This window comes from Nilaparvata lugens, chromosome 1 (genome assembly GCF_014356525.2).
Source record: "Nilaparvata lugens isolate BPH chromosome 1, ASM1435652v1, whole genome shotgun sequence".
Classification (NCBI taxonomy): domain Eukaryota; kingdom Metazoa; phylum Arthropoda; class Insecta; order Hemiptera; family Delphacidae; genus Nilaparvata; species Nilaparvata lugens.
This window is the reverse complement of record NC_052504.1, coordinates 86,052,623-86,073,189: the sequence shown is the minus strand read 5'-3', so window position 1 is coordinate 86,073,189 and position 20,567 is coordinate 86,052,623. Positions and strand designations below refer to the sequence as shown.

The 20,567-nt window shown below is 34.5% G+C and overlaps 1 protein-coding gene across 9 annotated transcripts in view; it reads right to left on the bottom strand.

Annotated features, from left to right (window-relative positions):
• LOC111057005 (collagen alpha chain CG42342) overlaps window positions 1-19,953 on the bottom strand; it is a 425,109-nt gene extending 405,156 nt beyond the window's left edge. For all 9 annotated transcript variants that reach the window (XR_005570340.1, XM_039419455.1, XM_039419462.1 and 6 more), the window contains exon 1: window positions 19,479-19,953. Coding sequence is in view for 8 of the 9 variants with exons in the window: in XM_039419455.1 (XP_039275389.1) it covers window positions 19,479-19,752 (274 nt within the window). In the remaining variant the exon portion in view is untranslated. The remainder of the gene's footprint in view (window positions 1-19,478) is intronic.
• Window positions 19,954-20,567: the final 614 nt, after the last annotated feature.

Genomic DNA, 20,567 nt, shown 5'->3' with positions numbered 1-20,567 from the left:
TTGAATAACTTTGGCAATTCAAAATAGATTTAGAATATTGAGAAAAAGCCTGAAAGATTACTACTAGTAAGAATAGTTAACAAAAGTTGGTAATACTATAGAGAAACAATAGCATAGGTAGATATCCCATGGTATAGGGCATTTATGTCGCAACTTTTACTGTTATCTCAAGCCTATAGTCCACGTAGTTCTTTCCCGTGAAGCTTTATGACGCTGGTAGTCTCTCATATTGTGCTTTTCATACACTCTTACCCGGTCAGAACAGTAAAAATAGACAACAATCGACAGTAATCGGCTTGAGATAACAGTAAAAGTTGCGACATAAACGCCCTATACCATGGGATATCTACTTATGCTATTGTTTCTCTATGGTAATACTGTACAGTTATTATACTTGAATGAAAATATTGAATTATCCGAGAAAAGCCATGGTTTCTTACGATGCAAAACTTTCAATGATTCTTGCATTGTGTGGTATATCTACTTATGTTAAGTCACAGAGTAAAGAACTATACTGTTACTTCTATAGTAAGTAGTCTATCCTTTTTCTGAGATATGGTACAGAAATATAGAGTGCTAGTACTGTAATCAAGCTACTTAACGGTAGACAGGTAAATCATTTTTCAATAATCCTATCAAGCGAATTGAACGCAAAAACTAAGTAGAAGAGGTTATTGGAACGGGCAGGAAGCGAGCATCAATGAAGCACAAAGAATTTTAACGAGCACATAATTCATCACTGCGAATACTGAATTATATGTTAATAAATTCTGCCGGAAAGTAGAATCGGAATTTCGGTGATAATGATGTGAATAGAGAGTATTATAAAAAAAATGAAAATGAAAACAAGACCGCCGGGTGACTAATGACCGTAAATGCATTAAATGTGTGGGGTGACAGCAGTTAGGGGAATGTGACAGGCTAGAGAGGGAAGAATTCAGAGAGAGAGAGGAGGCGAGAATGGGGAAACACGATCAGAAAGGATGACAACTACCCAGGGGTGATAGACAGGAAAAAAACGGCACAGGATAGGGTGCGTAAAGCCCTGGGGCTCGGGAAGGTATGCGATCAAAGAGTGAGAGAAAGCTAGGTGGTGTATGGAGGAGGGAAAGAGATGATAGTTGAGGGAAGGAGGGAGAGGAAGAAATAAAAGAAGATGAACGAGATAGAGAATGATGGAAGGAGAGAGAAATGAGATAAAAAGTGGAGATAGCAACTGAAAATCTCTATGAACCTAGACATCCAGCTTGAGGGTTGTTAGTCATCTCTATGTTACGAGTAGAGTAGGCTCTTCTTCTTGATCGAAAAGCTAGACTGTAACTAAAATACTGTAACAAATTGAGACGTTATGATACTGATGAGATACATATAATTACAGTATCATATTATATGTTTTATAATCATCATATCATAATCAATATGTTTTATTATATGATCATTCTGATCACCCAGCTTGGAAGCTCTGTAATATAATAACTGAATTACCTTATAAGATTGTTTGTTTTCCATGGAACCAATACGTATTCTATGTCAAGGGTGAGGTAGAATTGTTGAGAAAAGCATCATTCTTGTCGAAAAGTATTAACCTAAACGATACAATTTGAAATAGAGTCATCTATGTACTCTATTCTCTATCTATCAAAATGTAAAAATGTGGTTAGCGACATGCAATGCATCTCAAATTCATTCAACTTCACGTCAAGTGGAACTGGGGAGGATATTTGTACAGGAGGATGTTTTTTGTACATCTTCTTCAACATAGGTAAGCTGTTGAAGCTTCTTAGTTGGAATAATATACGAGGTATATACAACATATATACAAGGTATATACAACAATATACGAGGTATTACAACAGATACAAGAACGTAGAAACAACACAAAATGAAACGCAGTAATAATTCACTTTAGTAGGAATCTACATTTTCATTGAAACAGAAGATGATCATATTCTTGGAAAAACAAGCCATCACAGCCAAATTACCCATTAGCATTTCGACTCATTTTTCGAGAAAAACACTATTCTTTGCTCGAAAAATTATCGCACTTTACCTTGTTGACCCAGTAAGGCCGGCTTACACGGCTATGCTTTTAGCAAGCTAAGGTAAATCGTCTGGATCGATGTGAGAGGGCCTTTTAACACGGCTGAATTTAGAACGTGGAATATTCAACTCCTCTCGGTACAATGAAGAAATAAGAGAGAAGAGATGGAGCAGAAGAGAGAGAGAAGTGGGCAGCAGTGAAGTACACTGTGAAGAGATGAAGGTTACAACAGTGGAATTAGAATTTATTCAAGATATTGTTACTTCTCTTCCAAAAACTCTCCCTTTCCGCCAATAGCTTCATCTCCTTTCTACATTTTACCATTTCCATTCTCTAGCTCATTCACGTTTATCTTCTACAGATCCCTAGCACTCATCTCAGGGAACTGTTGGCCCTTAAGTGAGATTCACTTGAAAGATTGAACACTGTACGCTTTCTGTCAGAAATAACAATCTTCAACTATTTCACACTATATGTTATGTTGGAATTTTGAAAAACATGATATATCATGCACTTTCTGTTGTGACTTATCTCATTATTTCATTCTATTCATTTAATTTAATGACAAAAAATAGTCGTGGAAGAAAAACAGGCATAGCCCTTACTATTTCCAACACAATTTTGAAAAATATATTCCAAATTTTCAGGTTATGTCCCAATTTCTTTGTGTCATCTTTGGGAGAGCACATGGAGTACTCCAATAATAGATGTTTATTTGAGTACTGAATCGAAACCTGTACTTTGTATTGCAGGTAGGCTACTAAACACCCTACTCGGTAGTTTAGTGTCTTCCTTCCATTGACACATTCTTTTAGATGAATGTTAATAATATTGAAAAGCACATACAGTATTTCACAAGCTTATGTTATCCATTTCGTCATTTCCCTTGTAACAACATTTTGTAATTTTTATCATGGAGTTTGTTCATTCATTCAATTCAAAAATGTTTTCATGTGTCATATCAGTTTAATCAATATGATCAACAACACCAGAGTACTTTTATTCATGTAATACTGGATACTTCCACAGCTCTCCTCTAACTCCACATGAGTTACTAGTTTATTGACAACTTTTTCATGTTTTCATATCAGTTTAGTTAGCATGTTCACAAACACTACAGTACTTGCATTCATGAAAAACTGGATGCTTCCAAAACATCCTCGAACTTCACATGTGTAACTTGCGTATTGACAACAAACATACACTGAGTGAAGCTGTTGAACGTGTCATCCCGTCCACCAAACTGGGATGCGATGCGAAAACACCGCTGAACGAGTGCAGCATGCCTGCCGCTATTTATTCAGGGACGAACTCACTTACCACCGAGTTCCCCCACCATCACCGACGGTCTGATGGATGTTTCCCTAATGAAATTCAAACAAAACCGACTCCGGAGCTGACGCTGACGTGTGTTTATGCGTCGAGACGCTCAGCGCGCCAACCTCGCGGCGATTTCAGACCGAAGCCGGCTGTGGATGACAATGATAATGATGTGGGCATGTGGAGGAGTGTGTTGTTGAGGTGAACCATAAGGGGGAGTGTGCTGTTAAGGTGAACCTTAAGGAACTCTCAGGTTGAAGTCTGTTGTCAGATGATATCGGCGGAGATGTTGAAGGGCTGCTATTTAATGGATATTTTCTTTCTTAACAAATTGAATGAAAAAGACTAAGAAATTGTCAAAAAACCACTGATTTATTGATAATTAGAAAGACCGGTTTCGGTTATTACACCATTGTCAATCTCTGATAAACTAAAACTAAATACAACAGCAGCAGAATTTATACTAGTAGGCGAGTACTGCTATTGGTCGAGGGCATGAACGCCTGCTATTGGCCTAGCTAGACAGTCTCCTCCCACTCAACGGTGTGACAAAATGGCGGCTTAAGCAACAGAATCGCCATGATAATAAAATTTACTTTCAGTACAAAATAAGAATCAAGAAAACAAGTGTGAAAGATAATAAAACAAATATGTAAATGGAAAAACTATTGACTAATGTATGCTTACAATTTTATGATAAAACTAAAGTCGTAGTGTTGTATTGGTTGAAATGAATCTGGTCATTTAAACTATACTGGGAATTTTCCTTAATTACTCTTGTTATTTCTAAAGCCTCTAGAATATTCAATGATCTGCCTTTGTTATTAACATGCAGAAACTCAACATTCTCCTTAACTGTGAACTTGTGATTATTTGTTATCAAATGTTCTGCAAAGTTAGATTCCCCATTTTGTTTATTCCAATCTCTGATGTGTTCTTTAATATTCTACTTTTGAAACTTCTACCAGTCTGACCCACATAACAAGCATTACAATCATCACATTTAAGTTTGTACACCCCGCTTTTATCCCAAATATCAATTTTGTCTTTACTCCAGCTAAATAGACTATTTAAAATCGGTTTGGTCTTGAAAGCAACATGAAATCCATTCCTCTTCAATTCCCTACCTATTTTATCAGATACAAGGCCTGAATATGGGATTGTTATCCAAGTCTTCTCCTCACAGTTTGAGCCTACAAAGCTAGAATTGATTGAAATTTGTCTATTAATTTTACTTGTCCGACAAGACAAAGTAGATTCCCATAAAAAATATGTGCATAAAATATTCGATATATCTATAATTTACTTAAATAAATGTTTTCTAGAATCTGAGTAATTATCACAGGTTTCGCTAATATTCACAATAGTGTGTTTCAAATTCATAAATATATATATTAATACTGATATTTAGACTTCCAGTCAATACAAAATTCTGCCAATAAAAACCTGTTCGGTCTATAAGTTTGATATGGTATACTTTGTTCAATTAACAAAATTAATATTTAATAAATTATATTCAAACATGAGATCTCAGGGATTTCTATGAATTCGGGCTGTGCATGGAAGTAAGCTTCCTACATATATTAAATAAATTTATAAAATGTTCTTATGAACTATGTGATATTATTCAACACGTGGTGACTTTTTAGTTAATTCAAGTTAATTTGAATAGCGCTTTTTTATTAATTACCCCACTGAACGTAGAAAAAAACGAGCTCGTTTGACTTATCACTCACTGAACTGAAGTTCTTGACGGTCTCGTGGATTGAATTAATTATTTCCAATAATTAATTAGGTAGGCTCCTTTTCGTCACTGCTGGGCTAACGCGTGGTCCAGATTCTTATAAGTTCCTTTCCGAATTAAAGATATATTTATGGGGAATAGTTACAAATTACGAACTCTTTGACAGCACTGATTTCACAGATAATTGAACATTTAATACAAATACTTTACATTAAAAAAGGGTTTGGCTTAATAATTTTGAGATTTTAAAAGGAGGAAGAAAGAACCCTAAACTTCATGTGCATCCTCTCGGGTCGAGATCTTAAGCCAGAAGAAAGTGGTTTTTAGAAAAATTTGTCTCTTCCACGAATAATTCTGTAAGCTACTCTCTGATTGGCCTTCAATTTAATAAACTCAATACAATTGGTTGCCTTGGGAATCAGGGCTTCCTCGGCTTTATAATAGAAAAAATTAAATAAAAAAGAATTTTTATACAAATGTATGGAGTGTTTATCTTAAATTGATTTCATAAATAAATCCTAACATGCGATGTTAATACATTTAGTTTTTATATGAGTTTTGTATACTCTTGGTTTATCATGCTTTTTTAGATTATAATAAATATTTATACAAAAATAATGGGTGTTCGTATTTCTATACATCGACTTCCTTTAGTATACATTATATATCCTTTATGAGTAAATTTTATATAATTCAACCTGTTATATGGGTTGATCGAATAATCAGCTGATTCGCTCAGTATTGATTCTAATAATTATCGATTTGTCCAAGATCGACTAATTCTTTTCAAAATGTAAACAAATAACTCTAACCTCAATGTTCATGCATTTTATTTTTTTTTTTATAATCCGCCAATAATAAGTAAGCCGCTTTATAATTTTTTGATCTTACCAATGAGTTCTCATAATTATTAAATCACAATTATACATGTTTTCTTATCATTGTTGATAATGCTATTACTCCTAATCGCTAATAATACTTGATTGAGTTGATTTATCCTTTGGGTAGGTCTAACCTTCTTTCCAATTTATAGTTCTATTACATTTCATTGGTTCATTTTAAAATATTTGGTGGTATTAATTTACCACGTGACAACAAGTAAAATTAATAGACAAATTTCAATCAATTCTAGCTTTGTAGGCTCAAACTGTGAGGAGAAGACTTGGATAACAAGTCTTTTCCATTCAATATGAATAATTACTACAATATCAACTTCTCAACTACACAAAAAGTTTCTTAACAAAGATACTAGATATTGTCAAAACTCAGATTTATTAAAAAATCATTAAATATTATTTCCCTTAATCAAATAACGATGATAAATAATTATAGTTTCTTATATTAATGAAATTTCTAGTTTAATATTTATTTATTTTATATATTTACAATGCAAATGACACTGATTTATATAGCATAGGAAGATAAAATAATAAGATAGTCCTTGTGCTATTTTTCTTCAAATTAAATTTATAGGTGACAAAGTCCAAGATAAGGTTAGAATTTCATGTGTACAATTTTTATAAAATTTTAGTCCAAAATAAACATGAAAACTATAAATTTTGAATTTATATGGCTTGAATTATTAATACATTGATTAGAAATATTCCACTCTATTACCACTTGTAATGAATAATATTTAGTTATTTAAGAAAATTTGGAACCATTCAAGAAACACAAACTTGTAAACACAATATGTTTATGATAAGTTAGATAATGATGTTGGTAAGGAGTTATACCAATGTTGAGTTATTATAAGAGAAACTCTCAAGATGTGGATTGTTCTGAGCTGGGTTGTTTTTTTTTTAAATTGTCTAGGAGGGATTTGTCAAGAAATTATTTTTTGAGAACTTCTCAAGATTGAGGAATGTCATGAGAAACCGTTTGGAATTTTGGAAGAGACTCTTTGTCCAATCAGCGGTGTAACGGGCACACAACTTCGAAACAACATGAGAATCGATGATATTAGGAAAGCTTATTAATACAGGCTGATCGAAATGAATGTCATAATTTCAAACAATTATATTTATTTTGAGAAACGATAAACAAATCATTCTACGTCAAATTACTCACAGAATCATCAAGTTTATAATAATGTATTTAAAGTGTTCTATGTGAGTAATTTGGTAAAATAGTTCGAAATCGGAATACTATAGCAGATGGCATGAAAAGACTCCATGAGTGGAGTTGGATAGGATTATCCTGTTTCTTGAGATTTGGAGAATCTCAAAGGTTGTTTTAATAAAATACTTGATAATTTGAAAAATAACCATTATTTTTGAAAAAGTTTTCTACTGAATCCAAACAAATGATATGACTTAATTTTTTCTCCCCTGTTTAGTGAGACTTGCAAGTAGAAACTCTAGATTTCAATTATTCATAATTACCAAGCAGTTCAAACCCAGACCTTGCAAATGACCAATTTTTAGCAACTGTACGGTTGTTCCATCAACCTTTGGCTGTGCACTGATAGCACAGTTGCTGAATATCACAGTGACCGAATAGCACAGTTGCTGAATGGCCAGCCATTCTAGAGCACAGTTGCTAAATAGCCCTATCAACCCACTGATCAGGATCAGGGAGGCCGCAATTCCAGATTTGTTTCATCAATTATAGTGAGCCAACCACCACCGTTGGTTTACATGCGCTGCAAATGTTTTGCTTTTAATTAAAACCGCAGGTTGTCGGAGCGGATGTGTGGGCGCACTCTGCACCACTACACAACCACATACTCACACCTACACACAAACACACATACGATGCTAATCGCTTAATGACCGATTGCCAAAGCCTTCGAATCAATTAAGACTTAACTGGCCTGGACTGTTGCACTCACAATACTTGCTGATGTTGCTCTAAAAGTTCTGGCTGTTGTTGTTTTAAAGATTGTTGTTGTTGTTGTTTGGTGGGAGGAAGGTTTTGTTGAGTGATGGGAAGGTGTGCGGTGGGGGGGGGGTGAAGGGTGAGATCAACGCGAGTCCATCATCAGTAGATTACAAATGTGCCATCAGTACTGGTTTTATCGCGACGATGAGTATTTACTATTACAATGAGAAATGAGTTGTTTCTGTAATGGCTGTTTACCGAAGTTATGGATATTTGTGTTTTACCGTATTTAATTTATTACAGTTTTTTGTGTTTTTTACAGAAATTGTGGTTTTTTTGACCATTGAATCTTTCCATAAGAATGTGTTTATGTTTTGTTATAAAATGTTTATGTTATAATTAGCAGATTATCAAAATTAATTTTAATATTTTAATGAAACTTTGGAATTGATTTCTCTTCACTGGATTTATTGACAAATCTTCGAAATTTATCTTCGATTTCTTCCAGATTATTCTTGGAGTGGAAAACCTTTGACATAAACAAAACTAGAGTTTCATTAGTTCGAGTATGATCGATCAGGATCTTACCAAAAGTACCTTCTGTCAAATTTTACAATCAAAATGATAGAATATTGCAAATATTGTGAAATAAGTGATTTCCTATCATTATTAAAATTATTAGCTCTAGCCATTATATCTGCAAAACCCGTTGAAATCAATCTAAAATCTAAAACATTCATCTGAAAAACTGTTCATGATAGTCACTCTATGCTAACGGAATCAGCAGTAATAGCTGATATAGTCAGCAATGGCATACTACAAAAAGTCTTAGGATTAAAAATTATTTCCCAATCCAGAGAGTTTCCGTGGTGTACCAACTATAGCAGAAGAAATTAACAAGCAATTGAACGTTTTCTTCCGGTAAAAACAATCTTGAGCGACTAATCTGTAGCTATAAAGATTTGTAGCTACACCTCTGTGTACCCTACAAATCCACGAAGATATCAGAAAAAGCAACAAATCAGGAGCTATTTGAAGCTTATACTACACCTACAATTTCAGCTAGGGTGAAGATAAAAGTAGTAGAATATAAAGTAAAGCGAAGGAAATGACGAGACATGGGCTGTCTCGGTTGCTAGTTAAAAATGCAGTTTACACAGTGGTGTACAAGTCGCCGGGAGCGTTTCGCCCGTGCGGGCGGGAAGCGGGTCTGGACCGCGCGTTTTTGTAAATGTAAGAGTAAATATTTACACAGCAGAATTGAGATGCGACGACTATCAATGGCGACACCGAGAGCTGAAAAAACACACGGCACTCCGACGCCCTCATTGCAACCAACTCCGCTACGAATTGCCCAATATTGCAATCAGAGGGTGGAGAAATTCGTGGATGTTTTTGTGAGAGATTATACTGTACACTGAAATTGTAGTCCCACATGACGCTGCTATAATTTTCTATTGGATACTGTACCAGTGAATAAACACTGGTAGAAAGTTTTATTGTATGTTTGTATGTGAAAGTTAGGCAATAGTATTGAAAAAACTACAACTTCAACTCCTTGAGCACCTTCAGACTTAGAATTTCTGTGTGACAGTGAAGGTGAGTACTTTGATGGTTGATATTTCAAGGAAAAACTGAACATTTTTAAGATTCATTTGTATTTTACTCTTACAGTGATTTTGCTAGCAGGCTGAAAGTTGTGGGTTTCCTGGTAGTTCACTTGCCTTACCTCGCCGGCAACTGATACTTAAAGTAGCCTATATACCTACTTGTGTTAAAGTAGTATGTCACCTGCTTGTAAATCAAGCTATCAAACTACTCAACAACTTTTTCAAAAAAAAATTCAATCAATTTCACTCTCAGGTTGGAATTCAACAAGACAAATAGATCAATTTAATTGAAGACTTTCTACATAGTGCACACACTGAAGCATTTTGAATCCCAGTAATCAAAATCAAAACTGTGATGAAATTTCCATACTACTTGGGAACGAAGTATTGGTGAAGCATGAAATTGATTGTTCTTCAGCATTGGGACTAGAACCTAGGTCACGTTCAGAGGCTCAAGGTCGCCGCCCTTTCTTTCTCACAGAGCTAAAAACACAGCCAAACTAGAAAAAGTGAACTAAAAAAGCGAACGCCCTTCGTGCACCCCTTCTCACACTTGTCTAGGAGGCGTAATTATCTTGATGAATTATATCCACCCCTCCCTGTTTGGTACTCCAAAAAAACCAGGCTACGCGATGGAAATGAGACTAGAATGAGGAGTTACTATGAGTAGTGATATGTTACAGTGAATGAAAAAGACTGAGAAATTGTCAAAAAACCACTGATTTATTGATAATTAGAAAGACCGGTTTCGGTTATTACACCAGGGTAAGGTTACCTTATTTTTCTCTCCCTATCATTTTTGAGGATACTTGTATGAATCAATAAAAAATAAAAAGCTATGCAGTACACCATTGAGTTCATCAGAGATTGACAATGGTGTAATAACCGAAACCGGTCTTTCTAATTATCAATAAATCAGTGGTTTTTTGACAATTTCTCAGTCTTTTTCATTCAATATGAATAATTACCATAATATCAACTTCTCAACTACACAAAAAATATGTTACAGTAACTATTTACTATTTCTTCTCACAGTAATTCTGTTCGATGTACAGTAGTATTTATTACGTAAAATTATATTTGATGTTTAATTAATTTGTTTTAGTTTCAATTAATGGTTAATGGTATGTTAATTTAATTAATGGTTAATGGGACGCGGTTTGACATTGTGGTTGCGCTGATAAGCTATCGCTTAGATAAGTTAAGTATCATGCACCTGCTACTCCTGTTGGAAGGGTGGCTACTTGAACCATCTCTTCTGTATATAATTCATGAGTTGAATAATCGCTTCCCGGTGGTTTGGAACCCACCAAAAACTGTAGATCCACTCATCTCTCATTATCATCCACCCACGCACAAGCCTAGAGCTCATGTTGGCATCACCTCCAAAAAAAGGTATGATTATAACCTAATTAAAGTTTCAAATTAATAAAAGCAATATAGAAACTTGTAGTAACCTTTTTTATTAAAGTGTTTTTTTTTAATAAAAGGGTGCTACAAGTTTTTTTATAGTTTTTATTACTTTAAATTTACTTTTAATTCAATTTGATTTTTTAAAGTTTCAAGTAGCCCTACTGAGATAAATAAGAAAATTCAATATATTACATTTACTGTGACCAGTAATCTCAAAATTGCCCTAAGAAATTGATTTCGGCACCCAAACTAACTGAATTAACAACAAAACTATTTTTTGTAACAGGAAGAGTATAGTACAGTGTGCTACGCCCCTCTGGCCTCAGGCTTCAAGCGGAACCGAACACTATAAAGTGCCATTGTCCTGGCCAGATCAGACAAAATAAAACAAGTTGAAAAAAGAGAGAAAACAAGTGAAAGAGTGAGTAGGTGTTGGAAACTTTGTAACAAGTATCGACTTTCATTCCGATATCAAATGTCAGGTGGTATTTGAATGTGTGGACGTAGATGAATAATATTTATTTGCGGTTCTTTTGAATTATTTGACAGCCTCCATGACATCAACTTACATTGTCCTTCTCTATGACAACTTTCAAAAATTCACTGTAGATTTTCAAGGGTTTACAAAAGTTAGTGCATCTCTACAGGTTTAGGTTTCAGGTTTATGAACAATATTATCTGCGATTCTTTCAAATTATTTGACAAGCTTTAGAACATCAACTCACATTGTTCTTCGTGGCAACCTTCTTTATAATTTTCAAATATTTGCTGTGAATTTCCAAAGGATTACAAAGAGTGTATATAGGTTTATGGACATACACCTCAAAAAACACCTAGACATAATACAACTCGTGAATTATCTGAAATTATTCCCTTAGGTACAGTAACGATAAACTATATAATTTCTAGTTACTGTACATCTTGTGTGGGGCCTATTCAGTGCATGCATTCATTCTCATAGAGTATGCAAATGATAAACTAGAGTTGAACGATGGTTTCAAACAAAACATGGTCTGCACAAAAAATAATAGTATCGATGTTTGTAGCTTGCCCTCTCAATTTTAAGAGAAGAAAATACATGTTGTGCTTGTGCAGCTGGTACCCCCTTCCCCCTCTCTAGCGCTTACAACCCTCCCCCCCTTCCACTCCATAGCCCCTTTCCATTTGGAGCGCGATTTTTGGATAGCTGTAGGGCCGCGCACACGTATTAAGGGCTTGGCTGACTAGCTATTAAAAAAGTACTTAGAAATTAAACGGACATTGTTCGGTTTTCGACGAATGAAAATTGCTGGGTAATTGACGGTGCATTATTCAGGCGGCAGGTGGGGACCGAGTACTACAGACCTGATGTGTGCTACAGAGAGAGAGATAAAAAAAAAGAGAAAAAGTGAGACAGAGGAATTAGTGTGTGTGAGACAGAGGAAGGAAACAGAAGAGGATGGGAGAGAGAAATAGATAGAAAGGGTGAAGAAGAATGGAAGAGTATTGTGTGAAAAGAGAGAAAAATAATTTTCAGAGTTTGGAGGAGAAAGAGGGAAATAGAATTATAATGTGTGTGTGTGAGAGAGATACACTAAAAAAAGAGAAGAGAAAACATGTGTGAGAGGGAGCAAAGAGGAATGAATAAATGAATAAAAGGGAAAACCTGAAAGAGAGCCTGAGGGAGAAATATTTTGTGTTGACAGTGGTTCAGAATGAAAACATTTTTTGTTGTATACAAACTGATAACATTCATCATTCAAGAGCAGTATGATAGTATAAATAGCAGTATGTAGTGAGGTTTAAAGTAAACTTCAATGTCGATAAGTAGTTTAAAATATAAGTTTTACAAGTATAAAGACTATATAGTAAAAGCGTAAACCACCAACACCAATGAGAAATGGAGTGATCCGTGGTCTAGTGGATAGAGTGCTTGCGTAGCATCATAGAGATCCCGGGTTCAAACCCTCTCAACACCAAAAGTTTTCTAACCAGATCACTCCCGTGTTATCGGATGGGCACGTTAAACTGTCGGTCCCGGCTGAAGTATGACAGTCGTAAGGCCCATAGACGGCTTAAATTATATATTCAGGCGGTGGGACCTTCCCGCAAGGGACTCCCCACCAACAAAAGCCATACGAATTTACTTTTACCAATGAGAAATAACCGTTCACAGTAGTTCAATCTCAATTTAACTAGTTTAGACTTTGGAGAAACTAATAATATGCACTAAGGTAATAATTCTAGTGATAAATGTAGTGTAATAGTAAATGGAAGTAGGCTACTGTATAAGCAATATATAATTATCGAGTACGTATAGAGTACAGTTTCTGTGTAAGATAAACTATAGTAACTGTAGCCACAGATCCAACCTCAGTTAGTTCTACTAACTTTACTTAGTCTATGCTGTAGCATAGGGAAGGGTCTACGGTTGTAAATCAATATAGGCTACTGCAACTAATTATTAATTCCACTATGTGGTGGATCAAAAGTTTGTTCAATATATCACTATCTTCATTGATACAGGAGGAATATGTGGTAATTTCTTTGCTGGGTTTGATGTACGATGCTTACATGAGCTCTAAATTTATGTATTTCAATGGGAGGTACGATAAATAGAGTTGGATGGAGCTACAGTTTTATGTGGGTACCGAATTTCCGAACCCATATTGAAACATTTTTTCATGAAGAATTTCGAAGCTTCTAACTATCTGTCTTCAAGCAGACTCCTTTCCGATTGCAAGACCGAGACAACTCATCAAATTTGGAATAAACAAATGTACCAAGACATATTCTAAGTAGTCAAGGTAGCCAATACATTTATTCTAGGTACCTTGGAATAAACATAACTATGTGTAACCCTATTTAAATTTGGGAGAGGAATAGCACAAGTTTACCTTATTTTTCTCTCCCTATCATTTTTGAGGATGTACTTGTGGTATGAATCAATAAAGAATAAAAAACTATGCAGTAATATTTACTAGGAATCTAATATTCTTTCATAAACGGGACACCCAAATTATAAAAGCGTTTAGTGAAACGAAAACATTTCAGCTTAGTACAACAATTTTCTCCACGTTAAACCTCCATTCACATTGTTTTCAAATCATCCACTCGAATGTGGCCTGCTTGAATTCTTTAATTTCCCTACAGGCGAATCAACCCTCAGCATTCAGCGCTTGCCACGCCACAATTCCCTATAGGGCGATACAATTGTTAAGGGCGGATTTGCACGGTTTTTGACGCACCGCAAAGCAGATTAAAGCTGAAAAAACTGTATGTAGGTCTGTCAATCTTTCATGTTTGTCTGAGAGTATTACGCAAAATGTACAGGCATCAATCGTTTTTTCCATTAGTCTCCGATATTCATTTGATATTCAATACTCATTAATATCATTGTTTTATTGATTTATTTATTTTAGTGATAGAACCGATAGAAAGCATGAGATAAAGCAGACAATGACCCATAACTTTCATTTCTTTATCTAGCTAGATGAATTGTATAAATAATATTAATACCATGTCCAAATAGTTGAAGAATTGAAAAAAAAAACATATTGCATCTGAAGCTAATGAATTTTGAATTTGAATTGATTAAACGAGTGAAATTATGATTCTATTAAAACGAGTCAGAAAACAGTTAGAGAGTTGAAGAATAATACCGGGGACCGAGCTTCGCTCTGGAGTACAGAAGCATAAAAAATTTATCACGAAAGAAGAAATTATAATAACATTCACAGTTCATACAGAGATGTTCTATCTAATCACAGTAAATTGAGATTAATTCCCAGAGGAACAAAAATTTCCCTCACAAAGGCCGGTTGCACGAAACCCGGTTAAATTTTAATCCTGATAAATTTCACATGGGCCAAATCACAGAAGACCATTTCAAAAAGATGAATCTACTGGAATTAATCAGGATTGAAAATAACCCGGCTCTTTTGCAACCGGCACTAAGTACCTGATTGAATGATTACAGAAGTTCAACATAATTTTTAACACAGTCCAACACACATGAACTCGCTCACTCACTTCCATCATCAACAGATGACGAAATAATTATTACCAGCTGTTTTTCCAAGGATGAATAATAATTATCCTTTTAATGTCCTTCAGCGAGTTTTCCCAGGGATGAGACCTAGTGCAATCGAATTTTTATATTATAAACCTACTATGTTCTGAATTTCGTGAGAATCGTTAGAGCCGTTTTCGAGATCCGGTGAAATACAAACATGTAAACATATAAACAGAAATTGCTCGTTTAATAGTATAGGATATTGAATCAGCCTACACTGTTCACATACAACTAGACCCTACAAACTTCTATGAGGAAGTAAAGATTAATATCGATTGGATCTTTTCAAAAACCTTGACCGATGTTATTAAAATTTAAAAAATTACTCATATGTCTGATGCCTCTAAGTCATCATCAACGTTTCTTCATACTGCATTTCATTTGCTACAACATTCAATGAAGAGGAGACAACATTTTTAATAACTGGGACGAACCTCATAAAATGAATCACCAGTCAAAATCTGAGAATATTGTTAACGAAATACAGTATAAATTACTGTATGAATCACTCAAATATAGTAAAAGCCAGCATTTTCCAATAACATTCATTAAATGGGTCGCGGAAATAATGAAAGAGATGATAGATATGATTTATCTCTTCAACAATTCATTAGAAACGTTTTTTTAATGTTGGACAAGAGACAAGATTCAATGATTTGTTCAATAGAAGCGGCGCTTGTTTTACGACATTTTTTTGGAAATGTTGATAAGTTGATGTTGAGTATCGTAGACAGATTTTCTATAAAAATAATAACACTTTGAACTGAACCGCCTCACTCCAATTTTGGCCAAAATCATATTTTAGCATGGGAAAGGTCATTCAAAATAACGAAACTATAAAACTTGTGTGCCAAACCTCTAATTAAATAATACATTGTTCTTCAATATAGTTTCTTCATCTCCTGATAAATCATATAAACCAATCAGCCTCTTGGTTAGAAACGACAAGAAATCTCGTAATCTTTGATAATAGGTTTCCATAAAATTCAGATTCCCACTATATTGACTATGATTTCAGATTTCAAAATTTCAAGCTTCCATATTTTTTAACTGTTAGCCTACTGCGTTTCCAAGAATCACTACATTTTATTATACAATAAAAATCCCATTATTTGTATTATTTTCCAATAATTTCCCAGGGAGATCCAAAATTTTATCGACTTTCACAGCCAATCTGAGAAGTAACGAACGTTTTTATACATCGGCGGAACGACAGATAAATTTTTATGACAAGCTAAAACATAAAACACTATCTAAACTGCAGTTATTCGATATATTATTGGCATTCTGCTGATAAATTATCAATTATTAAAGACATAACATCAGTAAAATTCTATAATACGAGATCTTTCATCAATTCACTTTGGCGTACAAGTTCATTTTTTCCGACGTGCATGTATAATACATAAAATATCACAATAGTGATAATAATACAGAGACTAAAAAATATTCTTAATAATAGGCTATAGTACCTGTGTGCGGAGAAGACAAGGATTCATTTATGTATTATATACTATAATCATAATATAATAATGACATTGAAGGAAAAACTAGGCTGAGCCTGTATTATTTCTCTCCAAAAATTTTGATTAAAAGTTAATGTTGTCCAAAGTTTGAGGTTATTTTTCTTTTATCTTTGATTTAGTTACTTTATATTATTTGTTCCAGTGATTATTGTATTATCTTTTTGTGCAACAAAATTCTTTTGATTTAATTTGAAATTTCCAGAGATGCAGTCCTTGATAGTATAGATATTGAGATTTTTATACAATATACGCTAATATTTAGTTACTAATAATAATAATATATCATTTTTTATTCTGTGAAATCCCACAGTTTGCATTCTATAGATGCAAACACAATAGATGCATTCTGTGTTCTACGTATGCATTTTATGGATGTATAACAGTAAATTTCTGTGTTAAACTATTTGAAACTCACCTATTAAAATACATTGACCTATATAATATTAAAAAACAGATTGTTATTTCCAAAAATCAAACAATGAAAAACGTTTGTAGGAATAATTGGTTATAATCAGATTTGAGAGCGTGCAGAGAAACGGTTAAATCTATTTGCCTTGGCATTACGTATTATACCAGGTACAGTTTTGGTGGGATAAAATCGTTTGCATAGTAGCGTCACGGGATAAATAGGATGACACACACCGTCAAAGGAAAATGTAATTAATTCAGTATTAAAAACACAAAGCATGGAAAATTCTCTCCAGCCGTGGAAGGAAGACGGGTAAGGGGATGGAAGAGGATAGCCGATAATGCTACAAAACAGTGTTCCATTTGTTATTATGCTTTGCATGCCCGAGATAAAATTAGCTTCACTGTCAAGTAGCTCCCAGTCGCAGCACAGTCCCTTTTTTCCATTTTAAATTTTCCTCCACATAAACAATGAGATGCACGTAAATTTCTCGCAAAAAACCTGCATTATTCTACGAAAAACAATAGCGCGTAAATTCACATGTTATATTCTACCAATTCCATAGCGTTCATTAGGAAACTACAATGCCAAACATGCTCATAATTATATGCACACAATACCCCTCTCCAGAATATAACAATGGATAATTTCAGAGAAAATTAATAATTGCATCCTGTGTAGCGTGTTCCCGGACTGAATATTAATAAAGAAGCTATTACATTTCTAATTAACGGATAAATGGAGTACAAGTAATTTACAGTTTAATATGGAATTCAACAATATGCAAAACAACGATTGTTTGATACACATCAGGTAAATTGTACAGCAAATGAGGTCTGCTACAATAACTGAATTAATAGTATAGAAGTTCATTTGCTATTCGATATTGTTAGCGAATTGGATTGCAAATTCGTTCTGAGCTACAAAATGGAATTCTCATCTCGTATTAGAATATCCGTGAATTTCGTAACTACACCTCCCTTGACCAAGTAAGCTGCAACTCCATATTTTAGAGGGATTATTGTTATTTCCCAGTTTTATCTATCATGACAAGAAAATCAGTAGAATAGATGATTCTGTAGTTTTATATTATAATAAGAATGAAAATCACTTAATCACTATGAAACTATCGGATGTCTACTTCTAGATCTATATATGAAGAAATGAGATTCTATAAAATGATTTTTTCCACAGGGCAAGGTTGATTAGGTTAACAGAGGAAACCCGTGTTGTAAAACACCCTTGGTAAGTTATTTCAAATTTAATAATATTATTTTGATATACCAGAGCGACGTCAGTCGTTCTTAGAACAAATAACTTCCTATGACAATTTGACAATAATTTCAATCACAAAGATTAAAAGAAATAATAGATCAATAGTTCAGCACAATCGCCCAAAACTTCTACCGTACCGTATAAATATATTTCAGTACAATTCCAGTTACGAGAGTTCAATCACATTTTACTGCCGTAAAATCATTGTCATATAACGGTAACAGAGAAAGAGTCATCGTCAATGAAACGTCCATGCAAATCAAAGCCAAAGGAATGAAGTAATTTTACGTATTTCATGGGGGTTATATTCATTTGGATTTTCATGCAACGAATAGTCAAAGTTGGAGCTATATACTAACATGTTGACACTCAGGAAAAACAAAGCGAGAGTTGATATTCAAATCTGAAGAAGTCGAGGAGAAAGCCAAAAATAATATTATTACGAACAATTAAAAATTATTGCTCTTTGGCCCTGACATAATGTCAACGATAGACAATAGCCTATAGGGTAGCAAGCAGACAATAATCTCAAAATGGTCTCAACTTGGTTTTGACCGTGAGTTGTACAAGTAATTATTTTTTAATCACCGTAACTGAACACTATAATCAAATATAAAAATAATTTCTTGATTTTTACATAAAATATGTTTGCCGTTTGAGTGTTGAGTAGAAAACAACAGACTGCTGTACTTTTATTTTGATAGGTACTACCAGAGACAAGAAATATAGTGCTCCTTATGCTCCTTTATCTATGGTACTACATTCTACTCTACTTTTTCATAATGTGAAGCATCATGATATCTTCGGCGCTTTGGTTTCTCAGATTCTTAGAAACTATCAACTATAATATAGCCTTTTTGAAATGATATAAGCTAAAACATTCTCAATTCCTATATAATGAACAAATATTGTTTAAATTATACCAATTATTGATAATGTTGTAATGATCAGAATTTCTACAGCATCTTCATGAAATTATTATAAGTTTCTACTACAATATCAGAGACGAACAAATATCCATGAAATATGCATAGGCCCTGTCCATATATTCATATTTACCAATTACTAATATCCTTATTATATAACAAACTAATTTATATATAGAAGTATTCTCTTCTCTATGATACCACCAACCAACCATCACCTGAGTTACATAGTTTCAAAGGAGCTTGAAACAATATAGCAGCCTTGTTGAAGCTGTATGTAGATAAACCGGCTGAAACTGTTTATCAATATGTAGCTGAAACTGGTTTGTAGGCCTACCTGGTGGACAATTGCAGTCTCCAGCTTCCCTGGGCAGTCGGCGATCAGTCTGTAGCAGAACATCTCGCTTTTGTCGGGTGGCATCGCTGGCGATTACTATCGCCGGACCACCACCACCACCAGACTGTTGGTCCATGATTTGCTGGAGTCTAGCTTCCAGCACAGCCATTCTGTTCTCCAGCAGAAACTCTTTGTAGCAGAAATAAACGCTGGAGGCCATGCTCAGAAGGCACAGACCACACAGCAGGACGCTCCAGTCGCGTCGCGACTCCATCTCACCTGGGTCGCAGTCGCGTCAGTCAACCAAGTTTACCGTCGCACATGGCACACAACGCGACTTTGCTACTTACTTTCTTTACTTTGGCTACTTTCGAATACGCGCGCACACAACACTCACCAAGCACACACGCGGCAACTGACAATGTTCACTCTGCGACAGTTCGCGCTCGACTGGCAAGCGCCTTCCCGTTTCACTCGCAAACAGCGGCTCGCAACGCACGGCGGCTGCGGCCGGCGGATTAAGGACAGGAAGCTCATTATGCAACGCTTAACTGCTTGGTGTTGTGTTGCCGATGATACAGTATCAAGAAAAAGGGTTGACGTATTTTGGGGAAGAGAAGATTAAAATAATTCTTATAGAAAAATAAAATTGAAACGAGGATCTCTATAGAAAAATCTGCTGTACAAAGTGGATCATAGTGAATGAGTTTTTAGATAGAACATTTCTCAATATTACTCACACTTCAATACGAGTCTACTAATAAATCATTGATTTGATTGTGTGCTTGAGTAAATAAATGATGTCAAGTGTTTGCTCGTTGTTGTACCTTTTGCAACAGAATTCAAATTAGAAATTTACTTCCAGTTTCAGTTGTTGTTCCAGTTGAAATAGTTGATGGACATGAATTTGCTGAATCTTCCTGTTTTAGAAGAAATAGTCAATTTAAATTGATCTTGTTTGGGCAAAATTATTTATATTTAGTTATTTCGGGAATTGGCTGAATCTGATTTCTGCTGCAATTCTGATCTAATTTTTGAATCGTTCAGTATTAACCTTCCAATTTTTGTGCTGCGATATCATTACTGATT